This window comes from Choloepus didactylus, chromosome 22 (genome assembly GCF_015220235.1).
Source record: "Choloepus didactylus isolate mChoDid1 chromosome 22, mChoDid1.pri, whole genome shotgun sequence".
Lineage (NCBI taxonomy): Eukaryota > Metazoa > Chordata > Mammalia > Pilosa > Megalonychidae > Choloepus > Choloepus didactylus.
This window is the reverse complement of record NC_051328.1, coordinates 24,871,827-24,895,857: the sequence shown is the minus strand read 5'-3', so window position 1 is coordinate 24,895,857 and position 24,031 is coordinate 24,871,827. Positions and strand designations below refer to the sequence as shown.

At 42.1% G+C, this 24,031-nt stretch overlaps 1 protein-coding gene across 2 annotated transcripts in view; it reads right to left on the bottom strand.

Annotated features, from left to right (window-relative positions):
* The window catches only part of WWP2 (WW domain containing E3 ubiquitin protein ligase 2), a 167,946-nt gene that overhangs the window by 72,461 nt on the left and 71,454 nt on the right, over positions 1-24,031 (bottom strand). For both annotated transcript variants that reach the window (XM_037815635.1, XM_037815634.1), the window contains exons 5-6: positions 13,362-13,499; positions 11,436-11,532 (exon numbers count right to left, since the gene is read on the bottom strand). In XM_037815635.1, the coding sequence (XP_037671563.1) occupies positions 11,436-11,532; positions 13,362-13,499 (235 nt within the window). The remainder of the gene's footprint in view (positions 1-11,435; positions 11,533-13,361; positions 13,500-24,031) is intronic.

Here is a 24,031-nt window from a genome sequence, read left to right as displayed (position 1 = left end):
GGCACATTTCACCTAATTAAGAAAGGGAGAATATCTGGGAGAGCCTGATCTAATTACATGATCCCCTGAAAGCAGAGTGCTTTCTCTGGCTGGTGGCAGAAGAGGAAGTCAGAGATTCAAAGCACAAGGGAGATTCGATGTGCTGCTGGTGGCATGAGGCTGTTGGAGGCCACAAGAGCTGGAATCCAGGCAGCTGTAAGCAGAGGGGTCCCTGGTTCACGGCCAGCAAAGAGGTGGGGACCTCGGTCCTACACCACAGGTGACTGGATTCAGCCAACCACCAGGGTGAGGAGCTTTGAAGCAAATTCTTCCCCAGAGTCTTCAGATAAGAATACAGTCCTGCTAATACCCTGATTTCAGCCACACTGTGCTGAACTACAGAGCTGTGAGCTAATGAACAGTGCAGTTTTAAGCCTCTACATTTGTGGTAATTTGTTATGCAGCAGTAAGAAACTAATGCACCCTTCTCAATACAAATAAATCTAAGTATTTCCACAAAAGAGGACACTAACTTTCAAATACATGGCTAGGTAATCACTTCAGCCCAAATTCTCGCTGATCACCCACCTCACTCTAACTTCAAAGGGCCTGGTACAGTTATTGCATTGTTCTCTGCAAGCCAGAGCCCCTCTCCAAGGGACAGCATTTCAGTGATCCTAATGTCCTTTATAAGACACACGTTTCTAAGATTCAGTAACAACTTGGGAATTTGAACAACTATATGTAAGTCAGATATTAGAGTTCTTAGAGGGCAAGTAACGTTCTTTTCGGTAGAGTTAGGTTTCATTGACTTTACACATTCTTCTCCCAAACAAGATGTGTTTATATGTCAACTTATCTCTGATTCCAAAGTTAACCTTAAAAATTAAAAATAGTAAGGGTTTGAAAGGAATAGTCAATGAAAAGGGCTCAGTATGGAAATATCAATCATGAAGAAAAAAACAGATGAAGCTGGAGAGATCAAGACAAGCACGGGGAACCCACCAAACCTGGCAACTGGGCTAAGCCTTGGAAGTCACAAGGCAGGGCTGATAAAAAGCCTCCCTGATACCCTGTGCCCCTAGGATTTACAGAAACCGTTACATCTCAGGAGTCGGGGTGCCAAGGAATGTAAACCAGTAGCAAGACCCAACCTGAGGTTATGGCAAATGAGGAGCAGAAACACAAGGGTCTTTCAACTCAACAAATATTTGTTGAGCTGCTGCTACGTGCAGCGAGGCACTGTACTAGCTCCTGCTAGGGACACAAAGATGAATAAGGCACACACAGCCCTTGACATGGTGTGTGTGGGAGCCTTTCAGCACCGTTACCCCTACACTACCACCCCTCCCGACCAAAAAAGTGGATGGAAAAGAAAGAAGTAACTCAGAACTTCTCAGTTTATTCATCATTCTTTTCTAAGGCAAAATTACATGATTCAATTTAAATTTTTTAAAAAAATTTAACCATTTTTAAAGTAAAAAAATCTTAAGGTACAATTTTTTAAAAAAAGGATATGTATGTTATATATCACAATGAGGAAATGACTGAACTTGTGGAACTGTAACCCATGGCATTCTTGGAAGTTTGCTCTCTGGCTGCTTGCTGAATCATGCTTTGGAAGTTGTCACTGTTCTTTATATGTGTCAGATTTCACAGTGGAGATGTATTAAAATAATAATAATAATATTAAAAAGAACTAAATCAACCTGGTGCTAATCTCTCTTCCTCCTCCTCCACAAAATAACATTATTTGTGCCATATCCTACTCCAGTTTTTACTAATTTTCACTTTGTCATTAAAAAGTTGTACCTTCAAAGACCATCTCCAAACGCACGAAGTGCAACCAGCACATGGACATGTTATAAAACCCAGTGTAAAGTCAAACAGAGGAAGCCAAGGGGTAAGTTCTTTCTCTCTTTGCACTGTTGGATGTAGAATTTCACACTCCATTATGAAATAATCAGTCAACTGAAGATACCCTCAACTCATCAAGACAAAGAAAGGGCAGGCTGGGAGCGGTCTTAAAGTAGAAAGTCAGTCTAGAGATGGGAAACAAAAAAAGGCAGGACAGATAGAAATTAAAAGGCAAGAGGATGAAAACAACTCCAAAGATATCAAGAATCACAAGAAACATAAATGGACTAACCATAACAGTTTAAAGACAGAAGTTATATTGATTTTTTTTAAAATCCAGTTCAATGCAGGCATGAGCATAACTATCAAAGGGTAACATGAAGGAGTTCTTTTTGGTGATGGAATAGTTCTGTATCTTGATTGAGATAGTGGTTACACAAATCTATCCATGTGATAAAATGGCATAAATACACACACACATTACACCAATATGAAAGTCCTGGCTTTGATACAGTATTATAATTACATAAAATGTAATCATTGGGGAAAACTGGCTGAAGGGTATTTGGAACCTCTCCGAACTATCTTTGCAACTTCATATGAATCTGTAATTATTTCAAAAGAAAAAACTGAAAACAAACAAACAATAAGAAGTGAGGGATGGGGGGAGAGACAGCACCTAAAATGTGACCAAAAAAAAAAAAAGTTAGAATCAAATGGATAGGAAAAAAGAAAAAATATATATATATATGCTAGGCAAATACAAAATAAAAGGAAGATGGGGTAGCCATACTAATATCAAGCCAAATAGATTTTTTAATGATTTTTTCAATTAAGGCATAATTTGCATACAGTAAAATTCACCCTTTTGAGGGTATAGTTTGATGAGTTTTGAAAAATGTGTACAGTCATATTACCAACACCACAATAAAGACAACATTTCCATCGCCCCCCAAAATTTCCTTGTGCCCTTTGGCAGTCAACCCCACGTCAAGCCCCCAGCAAGTGCTGATCAGATTTCTGTCCCTTTTCCAGAATGCCAGATAAGTAGACTCTCATAGTGTGTAACCTTCTGTGTCTGGCTTCTTGCAACTTAGCATAATGCCTTTCAGATTCATCCATGTCATGGCAGTTTGTTCCTTTTTATTGCTCAGCCCAGATAAATTTTAAGTAAAAAAGACTTTTGAAAGGATAGAGAGGATTATGACATAAGGATAAAAAGTTCAATTCACCAGTAAGACATACATTTCCAGATTTGCACTGTGTGTCCAATAAAATAAATACATACAGCAGAAATTCACAGATCAGAGTTAGGGCCCTTCCTGTGAGCACCACCACCTCATCTTCTCCTGTTAGCCCAGCACTCTCTCCTCTCCAGCCAGACTAGGCCTCCCAGCTGTTCCTTCAGCTTCCACAACTTCAACAGCCACTCCTTTGCCCAAACACTCTCCCCACATATCCTCACAGCTAAATCCCTCACCTTCTTCGAATCTTTGCTTAAAGATCATCTTCTCAGTGACCCCTCTCTACTCCCTGTGTAATACTGCAACCTGTTCTTATGTCACACATTCATACATTTTTTTTTGCAGGAATTGAATTTATTTTTTTAATAATAAAGGTCAATAAAATAAGAAAAAAGAGGAACACTCTGTGGTTCTGCATTATTATAGAAGCCAAAGCACAGAATGTTTCCAGAAAGAACTGGTCCACAATGTTAAACCCTACACATCGATCATGCAGACCTCTGTGGCTGTGATTTCAGCAGAATGGTAGGGGCAGAAGCCAGATTGATGTGAACTAATAAATTAATGGGAAATAAGGATGATAGGTCCAAAGAGTATTGAGACCAACAGTTTCACTATACTTTCAATAAGTTAAGGATTCATAATAACTTCATGAAGCTCAATGACACAAATATTTTTTAAAAAGCTATATAAATTTTATATTTTAGTTCTGTGACTAAGTTTAGCTCATGTAAAACGAAAAACCTAAATACGAAATTTTTTAAGTGTCTGAAAGGAATAATTCTATTTAGGCTATTGGGTATGACATCATAACGACAGTCCCTAAAAACCAAACCCTACATCTCCATACCCACAGACTTTGGTGCTTTCAAAAGGCCCCATCCAGTTCCAACAGAGTCCTAAACAAAAGTCTAACCACATCGCACCAAGCCATAGCCACAAACACCATGGCTTAAGCAATCCTCTTTCCTTGCCATCTGCATCTGTCCAAAGCATTTGCAGTCAGTTCTGTTCTGGTCTTCCATCATCATGTACCCAAGCTGTCCAGGCTCTCTCCAAGACCCAGCATCATTTTATTGGCTTCTCTCTAAACGCTTTCCCTTTCAATCACAATTTTCTAGGACTGAGAAGTCCCAGAATCCAGGTACAGATCTGGTTAAGTGGAAACATTACTTGTGCCCTAATATTGGCCCTGTTGTTCATTGTCAGAAATACAATGTATTGCTCTGTACTCTTAAATTTGGTCTTTGTTCCTCCTCCGCTGGAAACCTTTCAGAGGAATGACTCTGGCCCAGACCCACAGGGTACCACAGAGCCTGCTAAACCCCAACCCCAACCACTGGGGAAGTAACTGTCAGGTGCCAGCTTCTTAAGCTCTTCCCCCTCCTACATTTCTTATCTCCCTGAATGAAACCACAATCCAAGAGACTGGGATTCACCCTCTACTCTTCTCTATCCTTCATCCTGTCTCATGACTCAGTCACCCAGTCCTGTTTACCGATTACACCTGCTAGCTATTTCTTCTGTTTTCTCTCTATTACACCACCGCCCAAGGCTGGTCATCAACCCTTACGTCACTAGTTCCAACCATAGTCCTCTTACTGGTTCCCTGAGTCTGGTCTCAACCCTCACTGTGTCAGATCTTTCCACTCACTTTTAGTCCTCATACCTCCTTCCCACACCCTCACCTCCGGGGCTAGAAGACTCCCAGACTCCCTTGCAGCTGGGTTCTGCCAATGAAACAGCGAGTAAAGCCTACACTAAAGAGGGGCAAGGTGTTTGCAGGCACAGCAGCAGCCTCCAGACAGCTGGTCTGCTACCTCGAAACCAAGGATCCAGGGGTGACCCCTCACTTCTGTTCCTCCAGTCTATGCAATACTGATCACTTTCTGCTTGAAATACCTAGAGTGGTTCCTGCTTCCTGCACTGAACCCTAACTGATACAGCTTCAAATTCATCCATCAGAGTGATTTCCCGAATAATTTATCACAAAAATAGTACTTCAGGCACTTGCTCAAAATTCAAATAAATATTTATTTTTTAAAAAACAGAAGAAAAAATAAAATAAATAAGAAAAAATAAAAATTCAGTGGTTCTCTATCTCCAAGGAATAAAATCTACATTTCTTAGTAAAGCAGAAGAGGCCCTTTGGCCTTGCCCTCTTACCATTTCCTTCAGCGGGCATCAGCAAGCTTTTCTGTAAAGTGCCAGAGAGTAAATATTTTAGGTTTTGCAGGCCATACAGTCTCTGTCACAACTACTTAGCTCTGTAGTTGTAGCATGAAAGTAGCCACAGACAATACATAAATGAATCAGCATAGCTGTATTCAAATAAAATTTGATTCACAAAAAAGGTGGTGGCTGGATTTGGCCCACAAACCCATTGTCTGCTACAGCTATCATCCTTAATATCTCACACATCAGCATTCCCAAACAACATATATTTCCTTGAATATGCCAAGTTCTTGCATTCAACCTTGACTTTGTCCACACTCTTCCCCCTGCAAGAGTGACCTCCCTTCTCTCTTCATTTGTCTAGTAAACTCCTTCAAGACACGGCTCGGATGTGTGAGGTCTTCCAACTTCCATGGGTAGATTTGGGTAAACTTTCCACTCTGCTCCTCTTGCACTTGTACTGCTCAACCCTATGGGATCCATTGTACTAAACTATAACTGCCAACTATGTCTCTGTCTCCTGATAAATGCCACCATTCTTGATGTCAGGGACCAAGACTTTTCATCTTTTTAGCACCACAATCTGGCTCAGAGCCTAGCATCCGTTGTTTGTGAAATGGATCTTAGATCGCCTTCAACTGGAGATATCTGCCTTACTTCCTCCTAGTTTTTGAAAATTTCCTCACCACAACCCCTCCTTAGGCTCATACAAAAGAAATGCCAGAATAATACCTATGAAATAAAGTGATTTTATAAAATTTATGTAAATTAATGCATAATGTATAATTGTAACTGATGTCTAATTAATAAATTAATGTGTAATTAATCTCCATGATTACTTTCCCATGTCTGGCTTTGGGAATGCAGTGGGGCTCTTGTTCACAGTCTTAATCCTATTCCACATACACCAACTGCTCAGAACAGAGCCCTGCAAGTTCCTTGAAAGCAGGACTGTATCTTGGTTATCAATGGATGAATAAACGAATTACATTTATTCCTTCTTATTCCTTTCTCCTTCCCAGCAATAGTAACGGAGCTGTAACCAGACTTTAAGGAAAAGCTGTTGGGTGGGAGCCCAGCGTGGGGACTGTAAAGGTGCTAAATTCAGTTTTGTGCTGACAGAGTGACATCTCCAAACAACTGCAGTTCCAAATGAAGTAGCTGTTAGTCACTTCAGTTGAAGGAGGGGTGGCAATGGCCAACAGTGACTGAGAGAATGGCCCAGTGCCCAAGCTCAGCTCCCGTCTTTTTCCCTGTTAGCTTTGCTTCCCAATTCTCCCCTGGCCCTCCCAGGACTTCATGAAGTGTTCCCGGAAGGCTCACACTCACTTTCGTTTATTTTTCTTTCCTTTCTGGGATAGGCAATCAGCAGACACAGCTGACGAGCTATTTAGAGCTCACCAGAGACCTTGGGGCTTTAGGACTCTCTGAAATTGTAGCTCTTTTAAATTGTCAGAGGTCATTAATGCCAACGCAAGGGAGTTAATAAATTTGATACTTTTTCATGAAAGCAGGACAAGAAAGAAAAGAGTAAAGGAAACAGAATGGAGACTCTATCATAAAAGGATCCGAAAGTTTTATGTGTAAAAGAATCACTGAGGGAAGCTTGTTAACATGCAGATTCTGACCAGCTCTGGCCAATAATGAAATCTGCTGAGGGACATAAGCAAATTCAAGGCTGCCAGCCCTTCACACTACACACACACACACACTAATATACACGCATACACAAAACAACTTAAATACACATACAAATGATAAAATAAAATACTGTAAGTCCCTTTATCACAGCTTCTTAACCAAGATCCCCTTCACAGTTTTCGGATCTATTCATAAAAAACTTTATGAACCTAATAAGTTAATTAAATGCACTCTTGCATTTTGTTTGTTTGTTTGTTTGTTTCCTTTCCCCATATGACTATGGGAAATCAACAGGGATTTTAGAATGAGGAGCCAGTTATTCAAATCAGATTAATTTTAAGGCTGGGCTTGGAGGAGATGCTGTGCTCACAGACCATCCTATGGTTACTCCATTAGTTGTTTTCACTTTCTCTCTCTAATTTCACATAATCACTGAGGAGGAAAAAGAGAAAAATCACAGGTGACTAAGAACCCAGCAGACCACAAAGGGACTCAGACATCTTGGCCTTCTACTCTTCAGCCTGGAATTTTACAACCATTTCTAACCTAACAGCAGCTCCAAAGAGAGCTGCCAGTGGCAGCTTGGATCCCTTCTGCTGGGTCCTTGTTCCCTCCACATTCACTCCATTGGATCTGCTTAGCTCCCCGAACTAACCCTAAGATACTGTACTGATAGGCTGGACAACCCACAGCAGCCCCTCTGCAAATTCCCATCCCACTCCCTGCTCTGTCTCTCCCCACACACTGATTTTGCCTTGCTCTGTGCTGCACATATCTCTTGTACTTTTACTGGTCTATTTCATAAATATGGCTTCTGTCACAAAGACTGTAAACTTGCTGTGGAGAGAAGAGGCCCTGTTCCTTGCTCCCCCTGGGCAATGTGTGCATAATATCAGGCACATACTAGGTCTTCAAATCACAGTGTCTGCATTGACTTGGGCAAAATCCCCAAAGCCAGCCCTCATTCTGGAAAAAAATAAACACCACTGAATCATTAAAGGCTACAGGAGACACTCCCCATGCGATTCAGCACACACTCTCCCGGGAAGAGTCGTAATATCCCAGGCGCTCTCTACTGTCACGCTGGAATAGGGAACACTGGCCACGGACATGGGCAGGATAGCCTGCTACCAAGCATAATCCTGGGGGACACTGAGTAATGGTCCCCACTCTAATCAAGCACCAAATTGTGGCCACCAAGATTAGTGCTGTTGTGACACATTACCAGGCACCCTCCTGAAAATGTGACCAGCTGTCAAGAGGCACCCATTCTCCCACCTCCCAAACCAGATTCTCAGGCCCAAGATTTCTAAATGACAGGAGCACAGACTAAAAAGCTGACATGGAGCATCAATTCAGAATCATTGGCTACAACACTACATATAAAAATTGGGCAGAATAAAAATAAGCGATTATTATCAAGCCTGCAGAAATCCTAAATTCTGGATCTATCTGCCTCAACAGTCAGCAACGATTTCTCCAATCCAATTACTATCACTATTTGCATTCCTTAGGTTGATAGACGACACCTTTTTTAAAAAGTGTTTCACTGTGAAATACACCATGTAAACAAAAGAAGAATAATAAAATGAATACTTGGGGACTCACCGCCCAGGCTAAGAAATAACTATTACCAGTACTACAAAGCTTTCTCTGTACTCTTTCCTTATTATACCTCTCTCTTTCCCCACAATGAAAACCACTCTTCTTAATTCAGGGTTAATTTTTATAGTTTTACCACCTGTGAAGGTATCCATACAAAATACATTGTTTACTTTTGCATTTTTCACTTTCTATAAATGACATCATACTCCATATTTTTTTCTGTGATCTACTTCTCCTGCTCAACATTGTTTCTGACATTCCACCATACTGAAGTAACTATCATTCACCCATTTTTTTGTGGGATAATAAACAATTGTGGGACTATCCTACAATTTATGATATTAACTCTTTCTTTACCCAACTAGATCCACTAACCACCTATCTGCAAACAGATTTATGCCCCATGAATTGGTGGTGGTGACTCCATACTGGCTTCCACATGGCAGACCCAGTAAAACAACTAGAGATGGTTCACCTGATTGTTCTAGAAGAGTGGGAAGGATCCCACTAAACAAAAGGACTCGTGGCCATTGCTTGGCAGGCAGATGACAGCTCTGCTAGCTGACATGAGGTAGATGAACCCCTAAGATAAAATCCTTTCTCAGTTCCAGTCTCTCTGAGGCTTTAGAAAGCAAGGGAAAGAATGAGAAGAAATAGCTGATACGCAGCAGTCTTCTCCTTTATTGGCACATCAGGGCACCTTTGTTTGATCACAGTGAGTGGCACCCAAGTCCAGGAAAAATCTGTCCTTTAGACAGCAAAAGCTAAATATTTAGTCTTGGAGCCAGCAGGCAAAAGTTCAACATTCTCTCCACCCCTGGAAAGCAAGGACAGCAGAGGGTTGTCCTTGAAATCTTGAAGGCTCAAGTCATCACCTTCCCAACTGCAATCCTTGATGCGAATGCGCCAGTGATGCCTCACTTCCCAGGTGTGGCAGGGACAAAATCAACAGTCTCCAGGCACAAAGAAAACAACCCACCTTCACTGAGCGCTCCCGGTGTGCAAGGCCCTCTGCTTTACAGACCTCATCTCAGTTCATTCCTACAATAATCCTGAGACGCAGGAGATATTATCCCCACTTTGTGCCTGAGACAACTGAGGTTCAAGAGGTTTAGTGACTTGTCTAATATCACACAGCATGTAAATGACAGGCCAGGATTCAATCTACGGCATCTGATTCAAGAGCCCTGCATTCTTACCCTCTGGGCTACCCTGCTGCCACCTACAGTAGTACTTGTGCACACCGACTTTGATAAATGCTACAGTAAAGGTGGAAAGGGGCACTTGATGCAAAAGATTCCGCCTGTGGGAGATATTTTCAAACGTGTTTCTTGCTGAACGGCAGCAGGTTCCCTGTGAACACAGAATAAGTACTTAGATTGCAGAGGCCCAAAAACTCAGAGGCCACACATGGTAAAAGGCTGCCATGGTTAGGAAGCCTGAGTAGGACCCCCATGAGGCTCAGGAAGGCACTCTGCCCATTAATAATTAACCAGTTTGAATAAGGACAAAAAAAATGCATCTGATTTTACATTAAAGTCTGGTTGCTGGTTTAACAGTCAATGATCCTCTCAATAAGAGCTTCAACAAAGAAGGGATACCGGGATATATGAATTTCAAGGTCCATCAACTAGAGAAATTCAGAGGTCAAGAATATAAGTCCACAGTTGTTAAAAGTTAGACTCTTCCCTCCAGCTCCCAATCAAGTGACATCAGTTCTGTCTGATATGAATTTTTCAGGTCAGCTAAAAAACCAGGATGGCTGTTACTAGCACCAAAGCTAAGAAGGTGGCATCGTCCCCAGGAGTGCAATGCTGAAGCTTTCCTCCCCCTATTCACCACTGAAGAGATTCTGTTTTCTCCAGTTCTGGGTATCTATTACTCCTTTGGTGACACAAGATTTGCCAATTACATTGTCCATCCTTATACTATGACTGATCTAAAAGGTAATAGCTTTTGCGAGACTTGGAGAAAAGAGACTTGTAGTAAAACAGTATCTCAGCTTCTAATGACACTCTATACAAAAGATACAAATATCCACTGTCTCTTGCACCCTAAACCTACCAGTCACTGCAACCTCACTAATCCTCAAAACAACCAAATCTGGAGAGGCTGACAGCTGTCCTCAGAGGGATCTTCCAAGAGGCTGTGGGTATTGGCTGAAATCAGACTCCATTTTCAAAGCATTATTCCCCTACTCTTTGGAGTTTGTTTGGAAAGGTCTTTACCTGTTATTCACCTCCTCTCTGCAGATAGTAAAAATCTATAAACTGCATTAATATGATTCTTTTCGTTAAAATTTCCTTAAAATGTCTGGGGATTTGGTATATTGTAATAAACAATGTGCACAGGTCCCAACACCCTCCCCCAGCTCTCTGATATAGGTAAAGCTATTCTCCTGCCCGGTAATTCAGTTGTCATGGAAGTGAGTTTGCACCCTTAACACAGGTATACGGTGGGGATTTCGGTAAATAAAATGAAGTCATTTGCGGTATGTAACAAGTACAATATTACTCCAACTCTCAGTGAAGGAGTTCTTAACCAAAGGAAATCACAGAAAATAGAAATGCAGACAGAAACTTTCACATACAAAGAACCTTTGCTCTAAGCATTGCTACATGCAGCCTGGAAGAACAACTGCAGCTGCTACACCTAATATCTAAAAAAGCAGAGCCAAATTCTCTGTTCAGTGGTTTCTTTTATCCAAATAACCAACTCAGCCAGTCCCAATCCTTGCCAAAGAACCCCTGACATTTCCCCAAACCCTGAGTGTTGTACTCCCCTTTGGGCCTTCTTAACATATTAAGTCGGTTATAAGATTCGTGGAAATTTCCAAGCATTTTCTAACATAAATTGCCCCTTGCCACTTCCCAACATGTTTTCAATAGCTCAAAGCATTTTCCTGGCTCCTTCTTACCAATAAGGGGGCCTTACCGGGATCTCCCACCAAAGCAGTTTGTGCTGGGGGGCTGGTGTCGGTTCTCTGGAGCTACAGCTGTCCCACTGGACTCTCTCAAAGGTGGCTGTGATCCTAGAAAGGGAATCAATCACAAGGAAAAACAGAAACATCAAGAAACTCAGCTCCTGTTTGAGATTTTGGCTACCAGGAACAGAACTCTTTCTATAAATTAGAGTTTCCCACCATGGTGGGGTACAGGCAGTCTAGCAAGCCATAGCCTCTAGCTTGGGAAGGAAGAGGGCCAGTCAGGTGAGACCTTATCTATGCCATTCAACACTGGGGCTCAGACCTTGGAAACATCTCCTCCTCTCCAAGACCTTCAGGAACATCTAAGGCACAGGCAAACTGCCTCACATATTACATGAACTTCAGCATCATGAACGTGAGATGTAGAACAGATGCTGGGCATGCAAAGTGCAAGGAATAGGGGACATTCCTCCATACTGCAACCAGAGAGCTTTTAAAAACCCAACTCAGCTCACAATAATTTTCTACTAAAAACCCTTCAACATTTTCCTGCTTCTTAGGCTGAGGTTCAAAAATCCTTACCAAGGCCTTCAACGCCCTAGGGTATCTGAGCCAACTTGCTTCTCTGACCTCACTTCCTGCTACTCCCTTCCTTGCTTCCCACTTCCAGCCACCCTGGTCACCTCCATTCCTACCAGAGGCCAAGCTCACTCCCCACTCTGAGCCTTTGCACAGAGGAACCATCTACCCTTTGCTTATTCTGCCACCCTCCTTCCCCCACACTTCCACCTTTACCTTTCTAAACTCCTTCTCATGCTCCGGCTCTCGGCTCCCTCACAGAAACCTTCCCTGAACTGCACCTCACCCCCAAAGTCCATGAGATGCCTCTAAAATGCAGGGATCTTGTGTCACCCTGTACTTTTCCTTCACAGAGTTTGTCACAATTACAATTACATAATTATGTGTGTGTCTACCTGGTTGATGTCTGACTCTCTCACTCGTTCCAACCCCCTAATAGATTATAAGCTCCAGGGAGTGTGGACCACATGAATTTTGCCCATGGCCATCTGGCTAGCACCTGGTCCAGGGCCTGGTACATACCAGGCTTTCAGTTATGTGTACATATGTTGAATGGGTGAGTGATGCGTATTCTTCTCTGACCAAAAGCACCCTAACAGTGTCTCATTCCAGTTGAGGGGTTCTCCTCAGCAGTCAAGACCCATTTAAAACTTTTAATTCTACCACTTTCCTTGCATTAGAATTCAAATCTCACCCCCTGAAGCCTATTTTGGGCCTGAAAAGTACCACCGTTACCTCACATTTAGAAAAACATTTAATGAGAAAAATTATGGAGAAACCCAACTCATTTCAGCCTCAGACTTCATGAAATAATTTCCTGCTAGATCCAAAGGTGACTAATTTCAGACCAGATCAAAAGAAACAAACTGCCAGGACAGAGCAGGAGACACTCTCCAATTTCCCTGCTTCTGTATGTATTTTGCTAGGGTGTATCTCCACCTTAGAAGGACACATAGTACCCCTCTCTCAACCAACACCTTCCCATAAAAGACATCCTCAAACTCCCCAGGAAGTTTTAAGAAGAAAAACGGGGCAAAGTAACATTTAATAAAGAATTTTTCTTTTCCGACGTCTATATGGGATGAAAAGATGTTTTCTCTGCTCTCCAACCAAACAATAACATGCTTACAAAGTCTTGACATCAATTTTGGTCCTTTATCAGAAAGCAGAACTTGAATATCCACATCATAATTGTGATGCAGGATGCAAGGAAGAGTCAGGGCTAGCTATGGACTAACTGAGCAGTACACAAATCAGGACACCTGGTACAGAACCAAGCTCCGGACACCTCCTCCCTACCCCCAGCCCTGCCACACCCGTCCCGGCACAGCCCTGGGGAGCAGGGCGGCACTCACCATCTGTCACGGCACTGCCATTAGGCACACTTCCCAGATCAACAGTCGGCCCGTCCAGGAAAATTGTCAGCTCTCCACCGGAGACAACGCTGCCTTTGTTCTCCGTCTGCAGGTTCAGGGTCAGCTGCGTGTTCTCCACTGTTGAGCACAAAAGGCAATATGGATGGACTAAAGCTAATGCACCTTGAATTGAGATTCTATAAGTTGTAAACTCCCATTTCACCTACTCTGGCTTCCCCAGCAAACTTTTTCTCCATCGTCAAATTCATCTTGGGGCCTAGAAAAAAAGACTGGGGAGGACTATGCCTAACTGTAACCACTGTTGTACTGGGCTGGTAGGAAAGGATGTGCTTTTTGTTCTTAACATTGTATATCATATGATAGCTACACAATTCTACATCATTTATTTGTTTATACTGCTTATACTGGCAGGACTGTAAGAAAAGAGTAAGGATATTGGTGCAGGGGAAGAAATCAGTTACAGGCGGCAGCCCTGCTACCCATTATAAAGAAGGGAGGTAAAAAGAAGAGAAAAAGGTCAGGAGACTGTAAGGAAATGTCAACAGGAGTCATCTCTAAATGAGGGATTGCAGGGTCTGATTATTTTCTTATTTGTGCTAAAAGGCATTTTCTAAAATTTCTGCCCTGAAATAAGAAAAAAAATTTTAAACAATTTTTAAAAGTTAAAGATAGGTGAGTCAGCCCCATTAGTCACACAGCCCTGGTTTAGTCCCATAAGGGTCTGGGACTGCAGTGAGAAGGAAGCTCAGTGTCACCCAAGCCCCGAGAACTGTGAGGCAAAAGCAGCCCTGTGGGTAAATAGAAAGGTTGGGTCACTGTGGCAGAAAAACAAAGCAAATTTGGTTTTGTTTGCAGAAGCACCAAACCCTAGCTGGATGGAAATTGCTGCGCACACACCCCCACCACCAAGCCTGGCTACACAGAATGGCTATAACCTCCAGTTCAGGGCTGTTCAATAATTAGCAAGAGAGAACCAGCATGTATGAGGAGTTCCCAAAGGGAAAGCAGTCCAGTCCCTCCTCTCCGCCCCAGACCCTGCTATGGTGAGTTCCAAATGCTTCTATAAAATCATACTTTAATTTGAAAACTAGTGCCTCTGAAAGTCACAAAGTGTCTCCCTACTCTGTTATGCCAAAATCCAGCACCCAGGTCCCTGGCAGGCAGGGCAGTGCAGCAGTTAAGACGGGGGGTGGCAGTTAGGCAGTCGGGGCTCAAATATCAGCTCTGTTACCTATCAGCCCTGCGACCTGAGCATCAGTCCCCCACCTGCAAAACAGGAGTCATAATAGCACTTTTTCAAAGGGCAGTTGTAAAAAATCAAATGGCACCTAATAAGCTCCTAATAGGCTGTCATTTTTATTATCTCCCTGTTGGCCTTCCTGGTTTTAGGCTGATTTTTCTTGATCTAACTCATTCATCTTTGAGTTGCTCCTCTCTTGACCTTTCTGAGCCATTTTTAGGTTGTGGCAGCAAACTCCACAAAATCTTCCAAGGTAAACCACGCAACTGTCATGGGGGCTGTCTCCTTGTCCTGTTTCCAGGACACTTCTGGAGATGCCCAGCCTTTGGATTTACTGCAGCATTGTTGGAAATGTGCTGGGATAAGTGTTCCAGAAGGACTCCTGGACTCCTTTCCTGATATCTCAAAGGCCATCATTTTATACACGGAGTGGGGGCGTGGTTTTCCCCTCCTTCCTGGAGGGATGCGGATGTTCACCAGGAGGATGGAAGAACCCATCCGAGCTCCGTGACAGCCACTCTGCATGCTCCTTGACAGAGGCCAGAGGCATCGCTCGAATTTTCCTCTCCAGGGCCTCATCCCAAGGCTCCAACTTAGCTCTTCTTTCCAGTTTTCCCTCTGTACATCTACAGCAGAATCCTTATCTTTGTAAAGGCCCAGAGGCTGCCTGACAACCCTGTGAGGCACATTTTAACTTCAGAAAGAGCCAGGAGGAGAGGTGTCTTTTTTTTTTCAATCAAGCCTTTGAGAACACTTTTCTGTTACTAAAAAGAGAATCAGAGCTCCCTGATCATCACTATCATAACCAAATGATCAAGTTTAGCATTGCTAAGAGCAGACAACTGCCACTTCAAGCCTCCTGAGCTGATGCAGGATGAAGTAGGAGCATCACTCTTAAAGTTCTCCTGCCAATAGCCTCTAACCTGATTCTAATCAAGCTTCTAAACATACTCTCCATTTACATGAAATAAGGGGACAGAGAAATGAAATGACATTATGAGGAAGCAATCAGACAAATCCTGAATGGGGGACATCCTACAACATAGCTGTCCTGGACTCTTTGAAAAGTCAATGTCATTAAATGCACATTTTTTTAAAGGGGGCAAGAGGGTGACTGTTCTAGTTGAAAAATCTGAAGAAACATAACCACCAAATACAATGCATGAATTATGACTGAATCTTGGTTTGGAAAAAAAATATTCATGGGGCAATTAGTGCAATTTGCACACAGACTGGATACTATATAGTATTTGAAAGCACTGCTCATTTTCTTAGGTTCAGTAATGGTATTATGGTTTTACATAAGAATAGTCTTATGTCTTGGGAGATGCAAGAGCAGATTATGATGATATCTGTGACTTATTCTCAAGTGGTTTTATCGGCAAAGAAGCTGAAGTTTTTAGGATTCGTGTCATGATGTCTGCAATTTACCTTCAAATGGTTCAGGAGAAAAATGCACATTCCCACACACTCACACACACAGATAAGCAACTGTGATAAAATGTTGGCAAGTGTTGGATTTGGGCGGAGTACACTGTTCATTGTATTACTCTTTTGATTCTTCCGTATGTTTGCAGATTTCATAATTAAAAAGTTGGAAAAGGTTTCTTTTTTTTAAATTGGCTAGGCCTTTTAAAAAATTAAACCTCTGAGAACAGAACTCCCCATTATTCTGTTTAAAAAAAAAAAAAAAAAGCCTGAGCCAGGGGAGCCCTACAATGCATAATGGGACAAAGAAACCATTAGCTAATTGAGTGACAGACCAAGCATACAGGGGAGGCTGACAGGGGTAAGTGTGGCTGGAAAACACAGACTGGAATCTTAGTTATAAGTAGCAGCATTAGCCACCTCACCTCTGGGGCCCTCTGGGGCCCACTGGTCTCACTATAGCCACAGCAATGACTCTACAAAGGCCCTTTCTCTTCCAGCATGTCTTCCTACTGCCTTTTGAGGCACTGCTCAAAAATCAAGAAAACGATGGGGGGAGAAAAATGGGTGTAGTAAGTCAACTTCCATAACTAGAATCAGATTTAGCACAGGAAACTCTCCAGCCGCTCTCAACCTGGCAGGCCCTCCCTTGCTGCATTCATGCAATTAGCATGTGCGTTCCAGCACCTACTATTCTAGTCACTGGAGTTCGGGAGGAACAAAACAGACAAAGATCCATGCTGCTGGGGTGTCTTTATTCTAGCTGGGGAAAACAATCAGAGATTTTTTAAAAAAAAGGGAAGTGCATAGTCTGTGTTGAAAAATGAAATAAGGAAGGGGAATGAGGAGTGCTGGAGCTGAAAGGAGGATTTGAGGTGGTAAGAAAAGGTCTCTGAGTTTGCAATAACCAGGTGACAACTGAACAAAGACATAAAGGAGTAACCACGTGGGTATCTGGAGGAATATTCTAGGCAGAGAGAAAAGCAGGCACAGAGGCCTGAGGCAGGAGGGTGACTGGCACGTCTGAGGGATGGCCAGGAGGCCGGTGTGGCTGCAGTAGAGTGGGGGAAAGAGGGAGCAAGAGGTGAGATTGTAGGTAATGGGACCTCTGAGTGAGGCCTTGAAGCCCTGGCAAGGTCTTTGGCGTTTACCCTGCATGAGACAGGCAGCCATGGGAGGGCTTTGAGCGGGGAAGGGACATGACTCATGCTGCAGCACAATCACTCTGGTGCTGTGCTGAAAAAAGACTGGGGGTGGGGGGGAGGCAAAGCAGACAAGACTAGGTAGGAGGTTACTGCAATAACCCAGGCAAAAGTAGAAGCCAACATTCTGGCAGTGTCTTCCAGGAACATGGTGTCTAAGGAAGCCCCTACCTTGATTTCCTCCCTGGCACGTGTTGGGAAAGACCCAGGACTCCCTGCCAGAGCTCTTCAGCCGGACCCCACAGCCCACCAGTCTCTTGGACTCAAAACTTTGGGCAAATCATAGGTGGGGGCTGCAAAAAGTGCCAGTTTAGAGCATGGTTGGAGGAAGTCAGATTTAATTACAACCAGTTGGAACATATATAATGAAAATACTCCACTGGCCAGCAACTTTAGTTCCACCAAGAAAGCCAAAGGCCTGAGCTCATGCTAACTTCAGCAATCAGCAAATGTCCTTCTTCACTTATAGGATTGTTACCTTCTGTTCTGACAAGTACCAACTGGTTACTAATACCCTGTAATACTACTTCATGGAGGTCAACGGCCAGTGGTAGGGATTGATATTAGAATCTAAGAGAAAAGAATTTGGAAAATCTTAAGAACCGTGCCAGGGGAACCCTTTAAAAGCCCACCCACCAAGAGAGACAACCAGACATTAGGCACCTCTTAAAGAAAGCACATACCACCACCAAAAAAATCGTGAATCAGATCAAGCCTCTAGATCTATTTACAGGAAATAGAAGGAAGATGAACATGTTAAACCACACTTTGGGGATACACAAACAGCAAAATCTAAAATGTGGGAAAGTCTACAGAACAGTTCGGTCTCTTCAACAATAAATTGCAAGGGTAAAAAGAGGAAGGGAAACTCTAGATTAAAAGAAACTTAAGAAACATATCAATTTTATTTGGATCCTGACTCAAACAAACCAACTACAGAGAAAAACTTTTATAAGACAATGTGGGAAAAGGTAAAATCCAACTGGATAATTTGATACTAAATAATTACCACTAAGTACTTCAGGTATGAAATTGGTATTATGGTTATGGTTTTTAAGAGTCCTTATCTTTTAGAGATACATACTGAACCATTTGTAAAAAAAATATCTGGGAGTTACATCAATTACAATAGGGAGTAGGGTAGAAGCCCGAAGAAACAGGAGTGGCCATCTATAGATAATAGTTGAGCTGGATGTTGGTACATAGAGATTCATCAACTATTCTGTCCACTTTTGTGTATGCTTGAAATTTTCTATAATATATATATGTATGTTTAAGCCAGCATACTTAAGGCACAAACAGTATCTACAAACCAACTTAAAAACTTACAGGAATCCAACATTACAAATATAATGAAATACAAAAAAGGTAGAAAATATACCAAATAAGCTGTTTGGGGAATAACGTCTACTCTTTTTTTCCTCACATGAAAGCCTCATGTTAATAATTTCCTATTGAGAACAGTTGGTACCTGCAGTAAGGATGAGTAATATTTCTCTAAGAGTTACTTTTTCCCTTTCTTGACTTAGACTTTTTAATATGTTATTTGCATATGGTACAAATAAGTATAGGTGAATAGAGCATGGAAGTTGCCTTCCATATTCCAACAAGAAAAAAAAAATATATAAACTGCAACTGCCAAACCATGCCACTATAATGCGATTCAGTTATGAAATCCAGAGCTCTGCCTGGACAGTGTCACATAGTGTATGAAAGCACTATCCACTTTAGAATCTTCCGTCATCACTGTCCCTTCCCCCTCATCCCACCACCGAAATGTGTGTGCACGTACTTACAGCTTTCAAAAGAAAAAAAATTGTTTCTTGTTTTTTTTTTTTTACTAATTCCTAACTCAGAAGACAAATAGAAGTATTTATCTAAAACTTTGAGAAACATAAACAAGACACAAAAGTAGGATACTTTTAAGGGAGACCAAGTATCTCAGATCCAAAGAGCCTTTGAAGCCTGATGAAGATGTGATTGATTTGGCCTTAAAGAGCTGCTCAGTGGAACAAACAAACCTCCTTCTTCCTGTTTCCCTCTGCCCTCAATTCCCTAGGCCCATCAAAAGAAAGTGAAAATAAGCAGGGCACTCATTAACAGGTCAGTGTTCATTCTACACGTAACTGTGAAACACTGGTACACAGAGGAACCAAACCCAAGGAAATACCAGAAGGGCACAGAGCAAACAGTCTCCTTTCCGTTCGCTGCTTTCTCCGTAACTCAGACACACACAGGCTGGAGTCTACCCCAGGTTTAAAGAGGATGCTCTTTCATGTTCCCTTTGCAGTAAAGGAGCCAGAGGCTTGCAGGATTTACTGTTAGGATGTCTCTCTGGCTTCCAAACTTAGCCATAGCCTAACAAGAAAAAAGAGTCTTTTCTACCAAGCTAGCAACAGGTGTAAACACAGGATTTCTTGTTGGGGTACCGATGTTGACTCTGCTTTACTCTACCTCCTTCCAGCCCCAAATATTGTCGCCCCTTCCATGTGCTCCTGCTTGGAATCTATCCTTTACCATCTCAAAGTTAAAGTTTTGGTCCTCTCGAGGGTTGCAGAAGAGAAAAGAGTTCATTTTACAAAGCCAGTGTATAAATGTTTCTCTTTCTCTCCTTCTCATTCATTCATTGAAAAAGATTTGTTGGGCATCTGCCAGGGACTGTACTAGGAGCTCGAGTCATGGTGGAGAATATAACCAGACATTGTCCCTGCTCTTAGGGACCTCACAATCCAGTGGGAGAAACAGAAGTAACTAAATGCTTTCACGAAGAAATGTAAAGTTGCAACAGTGAAAAGGCCTTCATGCAAGAGATACATGTTTCCATGAGTAGCAGGTGTTTGGCCAGCTCAAGGTGTCAGGGAAAGATTCTTGAGGAACCGACAGCTCAATTGTGATCTCAACTTTGAGCAGAAATTACCCAGCAGATAAAGGGCTGAAAGAGAGAACATTCCAGGCAGAAGAAATACCACATGCAAAGGCCCTGTGGCAAATGAGCTGGATACATTCAAGACACCAAACAGAGATGAGTGGAGCTGGAATAGAATGTGAACCAAATGAGGTAGAATATCTAGGTGGAGGCCAGACATTGCAGTGCCTAATGGGATGGTCATGTTAACGAGCTTTTCTCTATCCCAAGAGCAATAGCAAGGTACTTAAGGGTTTTTAATCAGGGTATGACAAGGTCAAAAATCATTCTGTCTGCAGTTATGGGAAACAGACTGGAGGTAAGTTAAGGATGGGTACAGGCAGACAGACATGAGGCCAGAGAGGAAAGATGTTGGTGACCAAGACTGGGGTAGCAGAGGTAGAGAGGAAAGAAGTGGGCAGATCTGAAAAGGTGAAAACCAAGAAAGCCTGATAATGGATTAGAAGAAGAGGTAGGAAGAGGGGTGGAGATATCAAGGATGATTCCTGGGCTTCTAACTTACTTAACTGGACAAACAGAAATAAGGAACACCGGAAGAGGACAAAGTCTGGGGAAGAGACGGTGATTCAGATTTGGACATGTTGATTTTAAGGTGCTTCTGACATATCCACAAGGAGATACCAAGACAGCAGTCAGATATATGGGTATGGAGGTCAGAGGAGCAGTCAAGGCTGGAGATTCAAATCTGTAAAGCATCTGCACATAACGATTATGCATAATGGGAGAAGAGGATGGAATATCAGGAAATCCCAACTTTTAATAGTGAAATGAATGATTATGACCTTACAAAGAAGACAGAGAAGGAAGAGCCAGAGAAGGAGGAGGAAAACCAGGACCACCTCCTGAAGAGGTAGGAGAAGATGGCTCCAAAGCAAGGATGAAGAGTCTGCCCTTAGATGAGAAAGGAGGGAAAGCTCCCCTCCTGCAACAGGAAAGAGAGAGGACAGATTAGGCACAAACACGTGGCAGATTCATCAGTTAGGACCCTCTTTATTTTTCTTGATTGAGGGCCCAAGTGTTCGATGGCAAAGTCATGCAGCTACACTTAAAAAAAAAAATGCAAATACATACACACTCAGAAATTGACTCTTCATCACAGGCATCCATCTTACAAGTTACATTATATATAAAAAGTCTCTCTTGAACCAACAGAGGGTCCCTTTAAAACAGGATACAAAGGTTCATCTCTCTTGGTAAATCTCACTGTTTGTCAAGTCATAGTATATTTACATTTTTAAAAAGTGATTTAGGGGAAATAAATACAGATTTGGGAAAGTTAGGTAGGCTAGTCTTTAGAATAAAGCACCAGTTCACGTCAGTTACTGCAGCCTTGCCAGAGCTCCTCTTCTCCAAGGGGAGGGAAAGTCCTAGACCTGCCACTAATGGCGATTCCTAGAACAGAGCACCCACTCTCCGTGCCCTCAGGGAACTTCACTGAGCACACCTCCCCTCCCTCATTAGAAACATGGCAGAGGCAGGTTTGCAATGAACAGCCTTTAAATGTTCTTAGCACAACAAAATGCAGGAGCCTGGCTAGAAGTTAATTTTTATGGTCAAAATTCTACTTGTAAAAAATTCCCCTTTTTACAAACTGGTATTTTAAAAATTACAATTTCAGGAGAGTGAAATATTATGCCACGATTAAAATTTGGATTAATGATGATGAAGAGTGTACAATAATATGGAAAATTATTCATACCACAATGCTTAAGTTAAATTTAAAAAAGAACACAAAGGTCTAGGGAGTGCCTTATTATTAAAACCATATAAAACAAGTTAAAACAGATATATAAAAAGGCAAAGAAACGAAGAAATATGAAAACTTCTGTTTGAATAGTAAGATTATGGAGTGAATAAATTTTTTTTTTAATTTCCATTAATTGCACAGTGGATACATACATTTAAATTTCCATATCAGTTAGATATGTATGTAGAAGTGTTTACAAGTGCAATGACATGATGTCTAAAATCGGCTTTTAAATACTCCCCCCAAAAAATGGAGGCTAAAGGTGAAAGACAATAGCACATGTGTTGATCATTGCTGAAGCTGGGTAATGGGTACATGACAGTTCATTATACTATCCTTTTATTTATGTTGGAAATTTTCCATAACAAAACGGTTTTTTAGAAGTCCCATTAATGCTATGCAATATTGTTTTCACAATAAATAATATTTAATCAAAAATAAATAATAAATTGCTAATTATAAAAATTCAAATGATACAGAAAGGAAAAATGTGACACCCCCCCAAATAAACACACACAGACACATACCAAACCTCCTCCCCATGATATAACCACTGTCAATTTTATATGAAGTCAATGTATCTGCAAATACTAGTATAAATACACAAATATAAATTAACATATGCAAAATTGGGTTGATCCCAGACCCAAAAGTTCTGCCCTTTGATTTTTCACTTAAAGTATTCTACAAATCTCTTAAAATATATTCAAAAGCAATCTATCCATTGATGAGGGTCTGGGGATCAAAGGAAGGGCTTTTACAAAGTGAACTCCGTCTTTTCTGTAATGTTCCGCCCCCAAGAGAATGAATTCACGTACCACACGTAAACATCAGTTAAGAAAGAGAATGAGGGAGGGAAAGGAGGAGGCGGGTAGACAAACAGACATATTCCGAGAAATGTGGGCTTTACTGTCGTGTTTGTAATAAACAGCAACCCCCAGCCAGGGACTGGCACTAAAACGAAACTCTCCACTCTGTACCTAAAACCGGCACGAACTGGGAAGCTCACGTAACTGCTGTAGTCTCACTCCCTGTCCAAGATCGCTTTCCCTCCAGACATACCACTCTCCCACGAGAGTAAGTCTCTTACTCCTAGAATCCTGGAAGACCGAAGGAAAAGGGAAAACAAAACACTCAAACGCCTTAAATGTGGTCTGACCCTAATACTATTCCAGCAGCTGCAGCATCTCCCCCAGGAGAACCCGGGGAGACTGCAACTGAAAATCAGGCTGGAGCCCCTCTCAAAGGACCTGAGCAAACCAGAGACCTGAACATCGGATGTTTCAGGTTTTTTGTTTTTGAGTTTTGTTTTGTTTTGTTTTGTTTTTTGCTTTTTTTGCTTTTTTTGGCAAGGGGAAGAAAACAGCTCATTCATATCCAGGCAATGGTCTCTTTTTCCTATCGCCAATTCTGGGCTGTATGCAAGGCCACCATTTCATGCCTAAGTATTCGCTGGTTTCCAACCTGAGTGCTGTGTGGCTGACGTGAAACAGCACAGCCCCCGAGGAGACGGCACAGCTGTTCCGTGGAGCAGGCTACAGGGGAATGGAAGAAGTTCCTGAAACTACACATGTAATACAGTCCTATACTAAGAAAAGCCCGATTTAGAAGAAAAGATGCCCAAATCTTCCTCCAGCGACTCAACCTCTAGAGCTGCACTGTCTAATGTAGTAGCCACAGGCCATGGGTGGCCACTGAGCACTTGAAATGTGGACAATGCGAATTTAGGCTGTAAGTGTAGAACACATCCCAGATTTCAGACTTGGTAGGAAAAGAAAGAATGTAAAATATCTCAATTTTTTATAGTGATTGCATGTTGAAAAGGTAATATTTTGGACACACTGGACTATATATAAAATATATTCATTAAAATTGGTTGCCTCCTTTTTTTGTTTGTTTGCTTGCTTTTACTTTCTTAACACATCTAGAAAATTCAAAATTACACATGCGGCTCACGGTTCCTTTCTATTGGACGGCACTGCTCTAGCGCCTCTTCCCTGCCGTTGGGGGTCTTTGTCTTGAGCTGCTCTCACCAGCCACTCTGGAGCTGGCCCCAGCGGCCCTGTCTGTGTGACTCAGTTGGACCCTGCTCATGTTCCTGCCTCG